Source organism: Bombina bombina, chromosome 1, assembly GCF_027579735.1.
Source record: "Bombina bombina isolate aBomBom1 chromosome 1, aBomBom1.pri, whole genome shotgun sequence".
Taxonomy (NCBI): domain Eukaryota; kingdom Metazoa; phylum Chordata; class Amphibia; order Anura; family Bombinatoridae; genus Bombina; species Bombina bombina.
The window spans coordinates 180,818,761-180,838,857 of NC_069499.1; the positions used below are offsets into that span (position 1 = coordinate 180,818,761).

The window sequence follows — 20,097 nt, forward strand, 5'->3', positions numbered from 1 at the left end:
TTGTGAAGATTCTGGGTGCTGTGGCCAACCCGAAGGGAAGAGCCATGAACTGAAAATGTTTGTCCAGGAAGGCAAACCTTAGATACTGATGATAATCCTTGTGGATAGGAATATGAAGGTATGCATCCTTCAAGTCCACGGTAGTCATATATTGACCCTCCTGGATCATTGGTAAAATTGTTCGAATGGTCTCCATCTTGAAAGATGGGACTCTGAGAAACTTGTTTAGACTCTTGAGATCTAAAATGGGTCTGAACGTTCCCTCTTTTTTGGGAACCACGAAAAGATTTGAGTAAAACCCCTGCCCCTGTTCTAGTCTTGGAACAGGACAAATTACTCCCATAGTAGAGAGGTCTTTTACACAACATAAGAACGCCTCTCTTTTTATCTGGTCTACAGACAATAGTGAAAGAAGAAATCTCCCTCTTGGGAGAAATCTTTTGAATTCCAGTTGATACCCGTGGGTCACGATTTCCAGTGCCCAGGGGTCCTGAACATCTCTTGCCCAAGCCTAGGCAAAGAAAGAAAGTCTGCCCCCTACTAGATCCGGTCCCGGATCGGGGGCCGCCCCTTCATGCTGTCTTTGTAGTAGCAGCAGGCTTTTTGGGTTGTTTACCCTTGTTCCAAGCCTGGTTGGGTCTCCAGACAGACTTGGCCTGAGCAAAATTCCCTTCCTGCTTTGTGGAGGAAGAAGAAGAAGAGGGTACTCCTTTAAAGTTCCGAAAGGAACGAAAATTATTTTATTTACCCCTCATCTTAACAGACTTATCCTGAGGTAGAGCGTGACCTTTACCTCCAGTAATGTCAGAAATGATTTCCTTCAACTCAGGCCCAAATAGGGTCTTACCCTTGAAAGGAATCGCCAAGAGCTTTGACTTAGATGACACATCAGCAGACCACGATTTTAACCATAACGCTCTAAAATGGCAAATCCTGCATTTTTAGCCGCCAACTTAGCAATTTGAAAGGCGGCATCAGTGATAAAAGAATTAGCTAGCTTGAGAGCCTTAATTCTATCTAAAATATCCTCTAAAGGGGTCTCAATTTTAAGAGACTCTTCCAAGGCGTCAACCCAGAAAGCCGTTGCAGTAGTAACTGGAACAATGCAGGCTGTTGGTTGTAAAAGGAAACCCTGATGAATAAATAACTTCTTTAGAAGACCCTAATTTCTTATCCATAGGGTCTTTGAAAGCACAGCTGTCCTCAATAGGAATAGTTGTACGCTTAGGGTAGATATAGCTCCCTCCACCTAAGGGACAGTCTGCCAAGAGTCCCGAATGGTGTCTGATATGGGATACATTTTATTAAAATTAGGAGGAGGAGAGAACGGTATACCCGGTCTGTCCCACTCCTTCTTGAAAATCTCCGAGATTCTCTTAGGAACCGGAAAAACATCAGTGTAAGCGGGTACTTCTAGATATTTGTCCATTTTACACAATTTCTCTGGTGGTACCATAATAGGGTCACAGTCATCCAGAGTCGCTAAGACCTCCCTAAGTAACAGGCGGAGGTGTTCCAGCTTAAATTTAAAGGACATGACGTCCGAATCTGAGGTAACACACTTCCCGGTTCCGAAAGTTCCCCCTCAGACAAAATTTCCCTGACCCCCAACTCCGATCCCTGTGAGGGCACATCGGAAATAGCCAACAAAGTATCAGAGGACTCGGTATTCACATTGATTCCTGTCCTACTGTGTTTACCCTGTAACACTGGTAACTTAGATAATACCTCTGTAAGGGTAGTTGATATAACTGCAGCCATATCCTGCAGAGTAAAGGAATTAGACGCGGTTGAGGAACTCTGCATCGCTTGGGTGGGTGTTGAAGTTGTGACACTTGGGGAGAATTTGGCGGCATATCCTGATTCTCTTCAGACTGAGAGTCATCCTTAGGCACACTTTCTTTACATAAAATATCCTTTTTACATTGTAAGGCCCTTTCAGTAAAAGAGGTACTCAAAGTAAGAGGGGGTTCCACAATGGCCTCTAAACACATAGAACAAGGAGTTTCCTCAAGTTCAGACATGTTAAACAGACTAGCAGTAGCCACAATAGTCGTTTTTAATATTATTTATTGATTCAAAGAATTTTTAGAAAAAAAAATGTACTGCACCTTTAAATAATAAAAGCGCAACAATTTTTCTGTACTGCACCAAAAACATTTTTTTGCACTAAAAAATTATATTAAACATTTCAAATTTACCAAAAATTATTGCACCATTTGAGAAAAAGCTAAATCACCCTGTAAAAAGTATTTTTATTTTTAAACAACGATAACAGCCATGTGGTCCCCTAATGTTTTAACACACACATATCATTATGCCATTATGAAACTGTCTCCATAACCGCATGGGAAGTGGTTTTAATAAGCCATGTGGTCCCCTAATGTTTTCAGACACACATATCATTATACCATTATTAAATATAGAAAGTGTCACAGCTGCCTCTCCCAGTGTCAAGCCCCTATTGAGTTACATAACCGTAGTAATCAGTAATTTCAGTAACACCCTAATCCATCTAGGTCTACTGCTTACCCCTTCCCTTACAGGGAATAATGTCAGCCAGTTCTGATATAACAAGTCTCCTCAGAAATAAAAGACTGAACATACCTCAATGCTGCTTGTAGCATGACACCGCTCTCCACACTGAAGATTTTTCTTGCACTACCTTCAGAAGCTCTGTGGGAACCAGAATGGATCTTAGTAACGTCTGCTAAGATCATCAACCTCAGGGCAGAAAAAAGATCTCTTCATTCCTCTTGGGAATCCAGACTGACGATTTCTCCCTGAGGAAAATAGTACTCACCGGTACCATTTGAAAATAAAAAAATTCTTGATTGAAGAATCTAAAACTAACACCTCATTAAACGCCCATGTTCAGCCATTTTACCAAAAACAAAGAACAATTACACTTTTTATTTTATAGTTATAAGTATAGATTTCTGTGTGTTTTTTTGTACATCCAGTGTACTTAAATTACAATTTATGCTGCACATTTAATAGGATTTATTCCTGTGAGATACGATTTCTGGTGAACAATTTTGTTACAATTAATGATTCACCATTTTGTTCGGCGTAATTTTGTGTGAATGGTTCAATTATTCATTTTGTATGATTTTTGAATTACGAATTTCATTGTGCACTTTTGTAATGTATGCCTCTCCTCCCAATATGAAAATGCAGTATATACCCCTTAGCGAGAAACCCTATTTTTAGGCTTTAGATCATTCCACCAGGGAAATAAAAGTACTGGCGAGCATTTTTTAAAAATCTCGTCAGCCCAGAGACCTTAAGATCATCGGGCCATGAGACTTGCAGGTTCCGCCCTTTAACTTATAGCATTCAGTGAGTTTAGCCCCTGTGAAGTCTGCGCTATAATTTCTCTCCAAGCAGGAGAATCAGTCATCATCAGGTTTTCAATGAGATCTGGTTTTCAGTAACAATTTGTGAGCCTTAAATATCGAGCTTTAAACATAGTAATTGCAATTATAAACCAAATATTTGTAGACATTTGCGAATTAAAAAAAATCTTAGTTATAAACTGAAAGAAGACATTTTAAAATGTATTAGTTTTTTGTATTTTGTAATATAGATGCTCCTTTGACAAGAAAATAACATTTTTGTTTTTATGCTTGCTTGTAAGGCATATCGCTGTCCACCAATAAAGCAGACAGTAAGCAATCAGTCCTTAAAGGGATATTGAACCCAAACTTTTTCTTTATTTCATGATTCAGAAAGAGCATGCAATTATGGGCCGGCTCATAAGCTTACATTACTGCTTTTTCAAATAAAGATACTAAAAGAAGAAAGAAAATTGATAAGAGTAAATTTGAAAGCTGCTTAAAGTTGCATTCTCTATCTGAATCATGAAAGAAAAAATGTGGGCCTAGTTGTACAAATAAAAATACACATATAGTTACCTTTGAAATCAAAATAGCTTTAATTTAAACATTTTCTGGATGAAAAAAGGTTGTTTAAATAAATATAATGCATAAGAGCACTACTGTTCCTTTAACAGGAGGCTTTGGAACACAGTATTGTGTCACATAAAATATAAATGCTGTTTATAATTATTTGTATTGTTCCTTAGCATTGAAATTTTCGTACAGCAAATACATTTCCCTTTATAGATAAATGGGATTTATATGGCTCTATTCTAATCAGAATTAAAACAAATGAAACCTTTTAATCTCTGAATATAGCATTTGCAGTTACTTTTTCATACTCACCTTTGTATGTACAGTAAATTTCACTTTATCCCTCTCGCTTAGTGCGTCTGATATATCGACCTGAAGTGTAGCGTCAGGCTGCAGATCTACGTTAACTGCCCTGGGCTGCAAGGAAAATGAACATTCTTTAATTGTATAGTATTTATCCATTATGTAAACGGGCTTGGAAAAATTATCCATGTCGAATGAGAAAAGCGATTACGTATGGAGGCAAAAAGGCAACAGCTGCTGCAGAATACATGCAGAATATAGGCTGTAAATCACCATTCTCCCTCCCAAAGTCCCTTTGTAAAATACCTCACATAGCACAGTACAAAGATTTTTAGAACAGGGAAGTGATTGATAGATCTGCAGCAGTTTTCTCTGCTAGTATCTGCAGTGAATGCAAACACAGCGGCAATCATTTTTATAATCCAAAACAGATTTCAAAGAAATTACCCTAAAGGGAAACCAAGGGGGGCGGAAAAAAACAAAACAAAATCATAGGCAAAGATGACCGAGACAAACAAGTGAGGACGTATGCATTGCATATGTCACAGAGTAGGTAAACAGTTTTCTGGGTCAATGGACAATGTAATGGTAACAATATTGCAGAATTGCAGAAAGCTTTTTTTATTTAAATGAAAAGAAAACTCAAAAATTAAAGGGACATGAAACTCCAATATATTTTTCTTTCATGATTCAGATCGATAACAAAATTTATGCTTACCAGATAAATTCCTTTCCTTCCTGGCAGAGAGAGTCCATTCCTTACGGTTGGGAACTACAACACCTGGCCACCAGGAGGAGGCAAAGACAGCCCAGCCAAAGGCTTAAATATCCCTCCCACTTTCCCAATCCCCCAGTCATTCTGCCGAGGGAACAAGGAAAATTAGGAGAAACATCAGGCTATAAAGGTGTCAGAAGAAATCTAAAAAGGGAGCCGCCTAACAAAAAATGAATAACGGGCGGGGTTGTGGACTTTCCCTGTCAGGAAGGAAAGGAATTTATCTGGTAAGCATAAATGTTTTCTATTAATAAGGCAGGGAGAGTCCACGACTTCATTCCTTACTGTTAGGAAAACTATACCAAAAGCTCCAGAGGACACTGAATAAACGGGAGGGAACAAAAAAAAAAAAAAAATAGGCAAACCCTATTCTGAGGGCACCACAGCCTGCAAAACTTTTCTCCCGAAAGCTGCTTCAGCCGAAGCAAACACATCAAACTTGTAAAATTTAGAAAAAGTGTGTAAGGATCAGGTAGCCGCCTTACAAATCTGATGCATAGAGGCTTCATTCTTAAAAGCCCAGGAGAAAGCCACTGCTTTAGTGGAATGAGCCGTTATCCTCTCAGGAGGCTGTTGCCCCGCTGTCTCATAAGCTAAGCGGACGACAATCCTCTACCAGAAAGATAGGGAAGTTGTAGTAGCCTTCTGCTCTTTACGCTTCCCCATATAGAGGACAAACAAAGAGGAAGATTGTCTTAACCCTTTCTTGACCGGGTTATAAAGTCTACATCGGAACAACGTTCCGATGTAGACAAATTGAAATCACGCGATCATGCAAACGATCGCGAGATTTCAATTGTGGGATCGGGTCTGGGGGGCATCCCTATGACGCTAGGAATGCCCTCCAGACCGCAATCAAATCCTGCAAGCGCAGTTGGCTTCAGGACAGCCGCTGGCTATGACGTTGTATTCCGTCATAACGGCTTTAAAGCCCAGCGTCGTTGTGACGGAATACAACGGCATAATGGCGGGAAAAGGTTAATTCCTTAGTAGCCTGACGATAGAACATCAAGGCACGAACCACATCTAGATTGTGAAGCAAGCGTTCCTTCGCTGAAGAAGGATTAGGATACAAGGAAGAAAGAGTTTCTTGATTAATGTTACGATCCGACACCACCTTAGGGAGGAACCCTAATTTAGTACGTAAAACTGCCTTATCAGCATGGAAAACAAAATAAGGGGAGTCACATTGCAAAGCAGAAATCTCAAACACTGCGTGCAGAGGCAATAGTCAGCAAAAAAAAGAACCTTCCAAGATAACAATTTAATGTCAACAGTATGCATAGGCTCAAACGGAGCCTGCTGCAAAACACTAAAAAGAAGATTTAGGCTCCAAAGTGGAGCCCCCGATCTAAACATAGGTCTGATCCTAGTCAGAGCCTTAAAGACTGCACATCCAGAATCTTTTGTGCAGTAACACCGACAGGGCAGATATCTGTCCTTAAGGGAACTAGCAGATAGACCCTTCTCCAGTCCATCCTGGAGAAAAGATAAAAATTCTGGCAACCTTAACCTTATGCCAGGAAAAGCCACACTCTTCACACAGTACAAGTAAGTCCTCCACACTTTATGGTAGATACGAGTACCTGGCTTACGAGCTTGAACCAGACAGTGTCGATAACACTCTCAGAGAACCCTATCTTGGCTAAGACTAAGTGTTCAATCCCTACACAGTCAGCCTCAGAGAAACTAGATTTTGATGAATGAAGGGGACTCTGTATCAGTAGATCTCTGAAACAAGGTAACCTCCACTGAGATGAGGACATCCCCACCAGATCCGCAAACCCACGTCCTTCGCGGCCCATTGATGAAGCAATTGGAATCACTGATGCTCGCTCCTGCTTGATGTGAGCCACCACACGAGGGAGAAGCGGTAATGGAGGGAAAAATATAGTAGGTCTGAACCTCATGGTATTGATAGTGGCATCCATCAATTACGCCCGAGGATTCCTTGACCTGTACCTAGGTAAGCTTGGTATTGAGGCAGGATGCCATGAGATCTATCTCCGGCGTCCCCTACTCGCTGCATATCTCTGCAAACACCTCAGGTGGAGAGACCATTCCCCTGGGTGAAAGGATTGCCTGCTGAGAAAGTCCGCTTCCCAGTTGTCCACACCCGGAATGTGGATCATTGACAGCGTACATCTGAGTCTCCGCCCACTCTAGTATCTGAGATTGTAGGCAACCGAGGATATATTGTACGATTGGAATCTGATAAACTGGGACAATCCCAGAAGGGGCCAAAGCCTTCAAGGCATTGAAGATTGCCCGGAGTTCCAATATATTGATCGGAAGGTCCACAGTCCTTATGCCTTCTTGGCACCCCAAACGGCTCCCCAGCCGGAAAGGCTTGCGTCCGTAGTCACAATCTCCCAGGACAGTCTCAAGAAGCATGTGCCTTTGGACAGGTTGTCCAGCACAATCCGTTGAGACAGATCTGAATTGTCGACGTTCCATTGTCTCAGCATGCATAGTTGTAAGGGTCTGAGATGGAATCTGGCAAAGGCAATGATGTCCATACAGGACACCATGCGTCAGATTACCTCCATACACTGAGCCACTGAGGGTCTCAAGGAGGCCAGGAGGGCAAGACATGAAGTACTTAGCTTGCAACAACTCTGATCTGTGAGGAATATTCATGGATATGGAATCTATTATTGTCCCCAGGAAATTCACTCTATTATTTGGAGTAAGAGAACTCTCTTCCAAGTTTATCTTCTATCCATGTGATCGAAGAATACTGAGAAGGGACTCCGAATGTTCTTCCGTTTGACGAAAAGATGATACCTACACCAAGATATCGTCCAGGTAAGACGCTACTGCAATGCCTCATTTTGTGGCAACGGCTAGAAGAGCCCCCAGAACCTTCTAAAATATACTTGGAGTAGTAGGTAGGCAAAACGGAAGAGTTATGAACTGGAAGTGCTGGTCCATAAAGGCAAACCTCAGGAACTGAAAATGTTCCCTGTGTATTGGAACGTGAAGGTATGCATCCTTCAGGTTTATGGTGGTCAAACTGTACTTCTTGAACCAGAAGAAGTATTGACTGTATCGTCTCCATCTTGAAAGAATGAACGCTCAGAAACTTGTTAAGGCACTAAGTCCAGAATTTAAACCACGAAAAAGGTTTGAGTAAAACCCCAAACCTCTTTCTGCTGTAGGTACCGGGACAATTACTCCTAGAGAGGAGAGATCCCGTACGCAACCTAAGAAGGCAGCCCTCTTTTCTGGTCTTGTAGACAGATTGGAGAGTAGGAATCTGCCCCTGGGCAGATGAGACTTTAATCCTATATCCTTGAGATACAACCTCCAGGACCCAAGGATCCTATACATCCTGGAAACAAGTGTCTGAAAAAAGATAGTCTGCCCCCTACTCGATCCGATCCTGGATCGGGGGCCGCCCCTTAATGCCGATTTGTTCTTAGTGTGCTTCTTAGTCTGTTTGAACTTATTCCAGGACTGAGCCGGCTACCAAGTACTCTTGGGCAGCTCAGACTTGGATGAGGATTGCTGTCATTGTGATTTGTCAGAATGAAAGGAATGAAAAATTAGACAATTGCCGTCCCTTAGGCCTATTTTTCTTATCCTGGGGTAGGAAGGCACCTTTCCCTCCGGTAACCATATAAATAATGGAGTCCAGCCCTGGACCGAATAAAATCTTCCCCTTGAAAGGAAGAGAAAGGAGTCTGGATTTAGAAGTCATATCCGCAGACCAAGACTTCAACCAGAGAGCCCAGTGGGCTACGACCGCAAAGCCAGAAGTCTTTGCATTTAGGCGAATAATCTGCATATTCGCATCACAGATGAGGGAGTTAGCAATTCTCAGAGCCTTAATTCTCTCCTGAATATCCTCAAGGGGAGTCTCCACCTCATCGAGTTCCGACAGAGTGTCGCACCAGTAGGTAGCTGCTCCAGCAACCGCAGCTACAGATGCCAGTTGAAATAAAAACCACGTATGTTGAAACCTTTTCCTCAGAAAGGTTTCCATTTTCGTATCCATAGGCTCTCTAAAAGAACTATCCTCCAGAGGGATAGTAGTACACTTAGCCAGCGTAGAAATAGCGCCATCCACCTTAGGGATGGAACCCCACAAATCTAATTGAGAGTCAGGGACCAAGAATAATCTTTTAAATGTAGACAAGGGGGAAAAAAGAATATCTTATTCTTTCCCATTCTTCACTAATAATGTTCGCCATCTTGACTGGGCACAGGAAAAAGTCAGAGGGACCTTTCTGTTTTCATAAATCTGTCTAATTTAGGGATCTTAGGTTCCTCAGGGAGTGTAGCCTCTGGATCCTCTAGCGTAGACAGAACCTCCTTTAATAAAAAACGCAGATGATCAATTTTAAATCTAAAAGAGGGTTCCTCCACTGAAGGAGGTTTAGAAACTGAAGTCTCCGACTTCCCCCTTTGAAGCTACAGAGGTTAACTCATCTCGGATAGCTGGGGACATAGTAGCTAAATCCGACAATTATTTAGATGACTCTAGGTCAGGAGAACTATGTTGTTCACCTTTCTCTTACGTTTGCTAGAGCAAGGTAAGGCACTCAGGGCCGCAGGACACCGCCGATTGTAACTGCGCAGTAAAGTCGCCGGAAAAAAGGCCCCCTCCAGATGGAGGAATTAGTTGAGCCGCGGTGAACTGCATGTGGAGCAGGTAGTGTAGAAGGGGGTAGTAATATCTCGGGACACAGATTCCTGAGAGGTAGACGGCTCAGAGAGGCTAATAGTACTATGAGTATTAGCAGGCTCTCTTCTTAGACTTTAGAACAGTGCTTAAGCAAATGGAACAAAATTGAGCAGGCGGCAAAACAACGGCTCCTCACAATATAAACAATAAACAAGGAATTATTAATCATTACAGAAGGAGTGGAACCTTCTAATGTAGTATCAGAGTCCTCCATAGCTAAGATATATTCACAGAAGGACAGACAAAAAGTAAACTCTTTTATTCAAAAAAACAGCACCTTTATAATCCCAATGGCAGGGGCACTCACCACCTCCTAGACCCAGACAGCTAACAGTGAAAACGCTCTCCTTAGGAGTGATGTCCGCGTTGCATCGCTTCTGAAGATCAAATATTTAATCTCCGAGCGCTCAGCTACGCGATCTGACGCAGCAGAGTGCTCAGAGATGAAAAGGCAAGACACACTGGCCGCGGCACAGCTGCATCTACACGTTGCGCGTCGCTCCGCTTGCAGTGTGTCACAGCCTTTTTAAATAACCCCAAGCTGTTCAAATAATCTCCCTGAAGGAGATATTAACTCTTAATCCTATCAAGGCATAAAGGAGCCTTACTGTGACCCTGTATAGAAAAAGTGTATGTATAAAATGGTCTTAACCTCCAGGATCCATGCTGTGGAACAGGCACAGCCTCTCAAGTGTGACAGTCTTGCAGCGACTCTTCTGACATGAAACTTGTCAACACTCATTGCTCAGGAGCTGTTAGTCGGCAGTCTGGATGGGTTCGCTGAAAAATGTTCCCTGCATCTCCAGACTAACTTTCATCAATACTCTCACTGAGAGGTTGACAGGATTACTTAAAACTCCAGTCCTTTCTTGAAAAAGGACTCGGAAATCACATACTCATCCCCAGCCCTGGCATACTCCTGACACGGTACCTACGCAGATGTTCCCGTACTGCTGAACGGCATTGGAGAAAATCAGCTGATTTTCTTCATTACAAAATTCATCTTGAACTCCTACTATTCTGCCCTTAATCTCCACAAGCAACACTACTTCTCTACTCTTATCTCTAATCTTTCTTTCAAACCCAAAACATCTGTTCTCCACTTTCAATACTCACCTCCGCCCTCCCCACTTCCTAATACAACTTCTCTGTCAGCTCAAGACTTTGCCAAGTCACTTCATTAACAAAATTGACTCCATCAGACATGAAATTAGCTCTCAAACATAATTCCATTCTCTCCCCCCCTCAAATGCTCTCACTCAACCACAACCCTCATTCTCCCCTGTTACAGAGGAAGAAGTTTCAGCACTTATACTGCGCTCTCACCTCACTACCTGTCCCCTTGACCCTATCCCCTCACAGCTACTCCCCTCCCTCTCTGCTACCCTTACCCCTATACTAACACACATTTTCAACCTCTCCCTCAGCACTGGTACATTTCCCTCATCGATGAAACATGCACTGGTCACACCTATCCTCAAAAATCTTTCCCTTGATCCTACCTCCCCATCCAACTACCGCCCTATTTCCCTCCTCCCTCTTGCTTCAAAGCTTCTCGAAAAACTAGTATATGCACGCCTATCCCATTTCCTTACGTTAAACTCCCTTCTTGACCCGCAGCAATCTGGATTTCGTCCCTATCACTCCACAGAGACAGCTATTGTTAAGGTCACCAACAACCTACTTACAGCAAAATCAAAAGGCCACTTCTCTCTGCTTATCCTCCTTGATCTGTCCGCAACCTTTGACAATGTCGATCACCCTCTTTTGCTCCAAACCCTCCAATCCTTCGGCATCTGTAACACAGCCCTTTCGTGTCTCTCTTCCTACCTATCAAACCGTATATTCAGTGTAGCCTTCTCTGGGGCCTCCTCTGCCACCTCCACCTCACCACCTCCTAGACCCAGACAGCTAACAGTGAAAACGCTCTCCTTAGGAGTGATGTCCGCGTTGCATCGCTTCTGAAGATCAAATATTTCATCTCCGAGCGCTCAGCTACGCGACCTGACGCAGCAGAGTGCTCAGAGATGAAAAGGCAAGACACACTGGCCGCGCACAGCTGCATCTACACGTTGCGCGTCGCTCCGCTTGCAGTGTGTCACAGACTTTTTAAATAACCCCAAGCTGTTCAAATAATCTCCCTGAAGGAGATATTAACTCTTAATCCTATCAAGGCATAAAGGAGCCTTACTGTGACCCTGTATAGAAAAAGTGTATATATAAAATGGTCTTAACCTCCAGGATCCATGCTGTGGAACAGGCACAGCCTCTCAAGTGTGACAGTCTTGCAGCGACTCTTCTGACATGAAACTTGTCAACACTCATTGCTCAGGAGCTGTTAGTCGGCAGTCTGGATGGGTTCGCTGAAAAATGTTCCCTGCATCTCCAGACTAACTTTCATCAATACTCTCACTGAGAGGTTGACAGGATTACTTAAAACTCCAGTCCTTTCTTGAAGGGAAAATACCCATTACAAATCTTCTGACACTTCTCTGCCACCTCCTATAGTGACGAAAGGCAAAGAATGACTGGGGGATAGGGGAAGTGGGAGGGATATTTAAGCCTTTGGCCGGGGTGTCATTGCCTCCTCCTGATGGCCAGTTGTTTTATTTCCCAACAGTAAGGAATTAAGTTGTGGACTCTCCCTGCCTTATGGAAGGAAAATAAAATTTTAAGCAACTTAATTTATTTCTATTGTTTAATTTGCTTCATTCTCTTGGTAAGAAACAGCAGTGCACATGAGTGCATATATGTGCAGCCACTAATCAGCAGCTCCTGAGCCTACCTAGGTATTCCTTTCAACAAAGGATACCAAGAGAACTAAGCAAATTTGATAATATACGTAAATTGGAAAATTGTTTAAAATTACATGATCTCTCTGAATCATGAAAGAAAAAAAATATGGGCTTCTAGTCCCTTTAAACTTTCATGGTTCATAGGGAGCATGCAATTTTTAAGATACTTTAATTTACAGCTATTAAAATTTACTTCATTCTCATGGTATTCTTTGTTCAAAAGCAATTTGTGGCTATGTCTGTATTCATTGTCTTACCAAATATGTTCAGATAGGTCCTAGCATTGCTGCTCTGGAGCAGGCTGTAAAGGGCAGTTAAAGGACCACTAAATGCAGAAGTAGAAGTTGTGCCCATTTTCAAGCCCCGTGACATGTGACAGACATCAGCCAATCACAGACTAGTATATGTATACTCTATGAGATACTCCGTAGAAGCTTGTTCCCCAGAAAGTGTGTATATAAAAAAAAAAACCTGTCCAAAATTTGATAATGGAAGTAAGTAAGAAACTGAATGCTCTTTCTGAATCATAAACATTTTTTTTGACTTGAGTGTCCCTTTAATTACAATATAATTGCATAATAAAACGATAATGCACCTGCTATTAATTTGAAACGGGCAGTAGTTTTTTTTCTGACAAATTCAAATATTTCCTTCCATTTTCCTGCTGCCTGTATTATGCATTGTAATGGTCTGAAATATAGTACAGTCATAACAAGACTATAATTACAGGGCTTCAGTTTGCCTTTAAAGGGACAGTGTCCCCGAGGAGTTAACATTTAGCACAACACAGTAGTAAATGCAAGTCAATAAATAATAAATAAAATGTCATGTGATCAGGGGGCTGTCCGAAGATGCTTAGACACAAGGTAATCACAGAGGTAAAAAGCAAATTAATGTAACTGCTGGTTGTGCAAAACTGGGGAATGGGTAATAAAGGGATTATCTATCTTTTAAAACCATAACAATTCTATTGTAGACTGTCCCTTTAATGAACATTCTGCTGAAGCAGTAAATGCGCTTGCTTTGCTTTACACTAATATGGGGGGGGGGAGCATTTTTTTTTTTATTTATTTTTTTACAGTGACCAAAGCATAACCATTTCAGCGGACCTATAGTCCCATTAACAAGTGACAATGGGATCTGACATTAGGCTACTGACAACCTGTGTGTGATTCACAGATGACAAATTGCAGCTAGAATACTTTGACATTGATTGCTGTGTTCCACATCGCTCTGCTATGGTGTAAAAATATAATACACTGCAGCTAGTAAAGTACTCCTTTATGCTTATTATTTATTTGACCTTTCTCTCTCTCTAGCCATCTATTTATACACGCAGGTTCAGCCCATTTGAATGGACTTGTAATCCACAACTTATTCACCAATAAGTGGGTATAATTCTATTATAAAATTTGATTTGTTCTCTTGGCTTACTCTGTTGTAGAGTAGGCTCAAGAGCAGAAATGCACTACTAGGAACTAGCTGAACATATTTAGTGAGACAATGACAAGAAGTATATGTGTGCAGCCACCAATCACCAGCTACCAGCAGTGCTGCTCCTGAGCCTAACTAAACACTATTGCCAAGGCTTTTTAAGCATGCATAGTAAAATATTCTACATGAATCTTAAAACATTTAATGTCCCTTAAAGGGACAGTCTAATCTCAGACACCCCTGCCCTCATTCTTGGCGACTTCACATCCCCCTTAATAATCCCACTGCCTCATCTGCTAAACAACTTCTGCAACTCACTTCCTCTTTCGGTCTGTCACAATGGACTAATTCTCCCACTCACAAAGACGGTCACTCTCTTGACCTGATCTTTAGCTATCGATGCACTCTCTCAAACTCCCCTTTTCCTCTTTCTGACCACCATCTCCTTACTTGCAACATATCTTCCCTTCCTACAACTCTCCCTCCTTCTACTCCTCACACCAAACTTCACAGAAGCATTATGTCTTTAGATCAGCAACAACTTCATAATTCCCTTAAACCGCTCCTCTCATCCTTCTCCTGCCCTGAACAATCTATCTGCCACTATAATTCCAACCCTTATATCCGTCCTTGACAATCTCGCCCCTCTTACCATTGCTCGGAAATCACATACTCATCCCCAGCCATGGCATACTCCTGACACGGTACCTACGCAGATGTTCCCGTACTGCTGAACGGCATTGGAGAAAATCAGCTGATTTTCTTCATTACAAATTCATCTTGAACTCCTACTATTCTGCCCTTAATCTCCACAAGCAACACTACTTCTCTACTCTTATCTCTAATCTTTCTTCAAACCCAAAACATCTGTTCTCCACTTTCAATACTCTCCCTCCGCCCTCCCCCCACTTCCTAATACAACTTCTCTGTCAGCTCAAGACTTTGCCAGTCACTTCATTAACAAAATTGACTCCATCAGACATGAAATTAGCTCTCAACATAATTCCATTCTCTCCCCCCCTCAAATGCTCTCACTCAACCACAACCCTCATTCTCCCCTGTTACAGAGGAAGAAGTTTCAGCACTTATACTGCGCTCTCACCTCACTACCTGTCCCCTTGACCCTATCCCCTCACAGCTACTCCCCTCCCTCTCTGCTACCCTTACCCCCTATACTAACACACATTTTCAACCTCTCCCTCAGCACTGGTACATTTCCCTCATCGATGAAACATGCACTGGTCACACCTATCCTCAAAAATCTTTCCCTTGATCCTACCTCCCCATCCAACTACCGCCCTATTTCCCTCCTCCCTCTTGCTTCAAAGCTTCTCGAAAAACTAGTATATGCACGCCTATCCCATTTCCTTACGTTAAACTCCCTTCTTGACCCGCAGCAATCTGGATTTCGTCCCTATCACTCCACAGAGACAGCTATTGTTAAGGTCACCAACGACCTACTTACAGCAAAATCAAAAGGCCACTTCTCTCTGCTTATCCTCCTTGATCTGTCCGCAACCTTTGACAATGTCGATCACCCTCTTTTGCTCCAAACCCTCCAATCCTTCGGCATCTGTAACACAGCCCTTTCGTGTCTCTCTTCCTACCTATCAAACCGTACCTTCAGTGTAGCCTTCTCTGGGGCCTCCTCTGCCCCGTCACCACTTTCTGTCGGAGTACCGCAAGGCTCTGTCCTCAGTCCCCTTCTCTTCTCAATCTATACGTCATCACTAGGTTCCCTAATTAAGTTCCACGGTTTCCAATATCATTTGTATGCCGATGACACCCAAATCTACTTCTCTGCAGCAGACCTATCTCCTTCCTTGCTAACCCGTGTAACTAACTGTCTTTCTCACATCTCTTCCTGGATGTCCTCTCACTACCTCAAGCTAAATCTCTCCAAAACTGAGCTCCTCATTTTCCCCCCTTCTTCCAAAATCTCCACCCCCAATATCTCTATAAATGTCGACAACTCCATCATTACCCCTACCCCACATGCCTGATGTCTCGGGGTCACATTTGACTCCGATCTTTCCTTCACTCCTCACATTCAGTCCTTGGCTAAAGCCTGCCGCTTCCACCTTAAAAACATCTCCAAAATTAGACACTTCCTTACACAAGACACAACTAAGATTTTAATCCACTCTCTCATTCTTTCCCGTCTTGATTACTGCAACTCTGTCCTCTCTGGTCTCCCCACCTGCTGCCTAGCTCCCTTACAATCCATAATGAATGCCTCTGCCAGACTCATCTTCCTTGCACGTCGCTCTTCATCTGCTGCTCCTCTCTGCCAATCCCTTCACTGGCTTCCTCTTGCCTCTAGGATAAAACACAAAATTCTCACTCTGACATACAAAGCCCTCAACTGCACTGCTCCCCCCCTATATCTCAGACCTTGTCTCCAGATACTCTCCCTCCCGTCCCCTTCGCTCTGCTCATGACCTCCTACTCTCCTCCTCTCTGGTTACCTCATCGCACCTCCCGTTTACAGTGACTTCTCCAGACTGGCTCCCATCTTGTGGAACTCTCTGCCTCGCCCCACAAGGACTCTCCTCTAGTTTTAACAGCTTGAAGCGCTCCCTAAAGACTCTACTGTTCAGGGATGCATACAACCTACGCTAACCTTACTTTATACCAGTTCCACTCCTCCATTGCTATCCCCTGAACCCCCTTAAGTCCAGCTGTTTGTAGATCACCTTCTTAAGAGCTAATTACAACAGTGCAACTCTTGGCAGGTTACCCATCTGATCCCTTTAATTGTTTTGTTGTACTACCCTCTGTTTACAGCACTGCGGAATCTGTTGGCGCTCTACAAATAACCGATAATAATAATCCAGAATTTTTACTGTTTAAAAATATAGATAATCCCTTTATTACCCATTCCCCAGTTTTGTATATCCAACATGGTTATATTAATATACTTTTTAAATCTGTAAATACCTTGTATCTTAGCCTTTGCAGACTGCCCCCTTATTTCAGTTCTTTTCACAGACTTGTATTTAAGACAATCAGTGCTGTCTCCTAGGTAACGCCACAGGAGTCAGCACAATGTTATCTATATGGCACATATGCACTGAAACAAGAGGCGGCCTTCAAGGGCTTAGAAATTAGCATATGAGCCTAGCTAGGTTTAGTTTCAACAAAGAAAAGCAAGAGAACAAAGCAAATTTGATGATAAAAGTAATTTCTAAAGATGTTTAAAACTGAATGCCCTATCTGAATCATGAAAGTTTAATTTTAACTAGACCGTCCCTTTAAAAGGAAGACAAATACCTAGACAATGGCTATAGACGATTGTAGATCAGAAACACCTATACAATGAAACACAGGATAGGAGTAACATGTATTTGTATTTATGGAACTTGTAAAGATACCATTACTAGTCACCTTTAAAAAGGGACAAAAAAAAATAAAAAAATACTATATTTTGAGATTTAGACAGGAGCATACCATTTTACACAACTTTCCAATTTACTTCTATCAAATTTGCTTCTGTCTCTAGTTAACATTTGTTAAAGGAGCAGCAATGCACTACTGGAAGCCTCAGAGGCACACATTTATTTATTTTTTACTTTCAGCAATGAGAATTCTTTTATTTTGGTCAAATTTTAAATTATCACCAGCTCAATGAATGGGCATTTTGTTAAAGTTTTACAATATACTGCAGAATTTGAAAATTGTATTCCAAATAAGCTACAGAAAAAAAATCAGTTTTTTAAAATGTCTCTTGAATAAATTTGTTTCCTTTGCTCTTGGTCTCACATCACATAACTGGAATGCAGAAATGTAGTAATAAAAAAAGGTACATTGCTCACAAAAGCATCTTACATTCAGGAGCCATAGCTTTGCAGACCGAGAAAGGCTAGGGGGACAGGCTTTAAAAACTCAGTGCCAGTCACCAACTAATGCGATGCTGCTTTGCAGCTCTGCTTCGAATCAGGCTGTTCTTTTCCAACAGCGCTGTGTTAATTAAATCTTTCACAGTGCAGCCAGAGCACAGCGCTGTTTCAAGAGAACAGCCTGATGTGAACCAGTGCTGCAAGGCAAAAGCACTAACAGTGACTGCATGTGCCCCATTCTCTCTCAGATCACAGCATGAGAGCGAGCTGAACACATAAGCTGAGCCAATGACAAGAGGCATATATGCAGTCACCAGATTGCTCCCATTAGGTAGAAAGCTGCTTCTGAGCCTAACTAGTTATGATTTTCATAAAAGGATACCAAGAGAATAATGCAAATTATATAATAGAATTAAATTAGAAATTTGTTTTCAATGACATGCTATAAATTAATCATGAAAGTTTAATTTTGACTTTACCATCCCTTTAAGAAGTGTACCACGTTCATCTCACTAGTATGTATATTTTTTAGATTTCATGGTTTACAGGATTTCTGGTCTGAATAACTGAAATCACTTTGCTTCGTTTATACAACGTAGTTATTGAGATTGCATATGTAATTGGTTAGGTCAGTATATGGAACTCATATATGCACATATCTTTCTACACATAACTGATCATGAAATACTGATGATTACTTACAGAAGTAAATTAGAAAGTTGCTTAAAACTGCATGCTCTACCTAAATCAAGAAAGAAAAATTTGGGTTCAGTGTTCCTTTAAGGCCCCGATATTCAAAGCATCGACAAACCGTTAAGATTTTCTTTTAAAAAGGGGCGTGGCCAAACAGTGATGGCGAGCAGTGATGTCTCTCCCATGGAAGTCAGTGGGAGCGTTACGTTACCACCCGCATCGCCAACATTGACACTTGTCTGCATTTTGCTGTGGGTGGGGCCCTATTGGAAGTGTGCCTACACAGCGCAGACAGTGTGCTCACTGAAACTAAAAAACAAATTTATGCTTACCTGATAAATGTATTACTTTCTTGACATGGTGAGTCCACGGATCATCAATTACTGTTGGGAATACCACTCCTGGCCAGCAGGAGGAGGCAAAGAGCACCACAGCAAAGCTGTTAAAGGGACATTAAACCCAATTTTTTTCTTTCATGATTCAGATGGAGAATACCATTTTAAACAACTTTCTAATTTACTTCTATTATCTAATTTGCTTCATTCTCTTAATATTCTTTCCTGAAAAGCATATCTAGATAGGCTCAGCAGCTTCTGATTGGTGGCTGCACTTAGATGCCTCATGTGATTGGCTCACCCATGTGTATTGCTATTTCTTTAACAAAAGATATCTAAAGAATGAAGCAAATTAGATAATAGAAGTAAATAGGAATGTTGTTTAAAATTGTATTTTCTATCTTAATCATGAAAGAAAATGTTGTGGTTTAATGTCCCTTTAAGTATCACTTCCCTTCCCACAAACCCCAGTCATTCGACCGAAGGAAAAGGAGAGAAAGGAAATAACACAAGGAAGGTGCAGAGGTTCCTGAGGTCTATATAAAAAAAAAACGGTCTGAAAACAGGGAGAGCCATGGACTGTGTCAAGAAATAAATAAATTTATCAGGTAAGCATACATTTTGTTTTCTCTTTCTTAAGACATGGTGAGTCCATGGATCATCAATTACTGTTGGGAATCAATACCCAAGCTAGAGGACACAGATGATACGGGAGGGCAAGACAGGCAACCTAAACAGAAGGCACCACAGCTCGCAGAACGTTTCTCCCAAAAGAAACCTCAGCCGAGGAAAAAGTATCAAATTTATAAAACTTTGAAAATGTGTGCAAAGAAGACCAAGTCGCAGCCTTACAAATCTGTTCTACAGAGGCCTCATTCTTGAAGGCCCAAGAAGAAGACACCGCCCTAGTGAAATGAGCTGTAATTCTCTCAATAGGCTGCTGTCCAGCAGTCTCATAAGCCATACGAATAATACTTATGAACCAAAGAGAAAGAGAAGTGGCAGTAGCTTTCTGGTCCTTACGTTTACCAGAAAAGCAAAAAAACAGGGCAGAAGACTGACGAAAGTCCTTCGTAGCCTGCAGATAAAATTTAAGAGCTCACACAACGTCCAGGTTTTGCAACAAACGTTCTTTATGAGAAGGATTAGGAAAGAGAGGAACAACAACAATTTCCTGATTAATATTTCTGAAAGAAAACCAAATTTGGTACGGAGAACTGCCTTATCTGCATGAAATATGAGATAAGGAGAATCACACTGCAGAGCGGAGAGTTCAGAAACCCTCCGAGCAGAAGAAAAAGCAACAAGAAAAAACTTTC

At 41.8% G+C, this 20,097-nt stretch overlaps 1 protein-coding gene across 4 annotated transcripts in view; it reads right to left on the reverse strand.

Annotated features, from left to right (window-relative positions):
- SNX6 (sorting nexin 6) overlaps nucleotides 1-20,097 on the reverse strand; it is a 236,054-nt gene that overhangs the window by 159,286 nt on the left and 56,671 nt on the right. For all 4 annotated transcript variants that reach the window (XM_053697750.1, XM_053697753.1, XM_053697751.1 and 1 more), the window contains one exon: nucleotides 4,227-4,331. In XM_053697750.1, coding sequence (XP_053553725.1) covers nucleotides 4,227-4,331 — 105 coding nt within the window. The remainder of the gene's footprint in view (nucleotides 1-4,226; nucleotides 4,332-20,097) is intronic.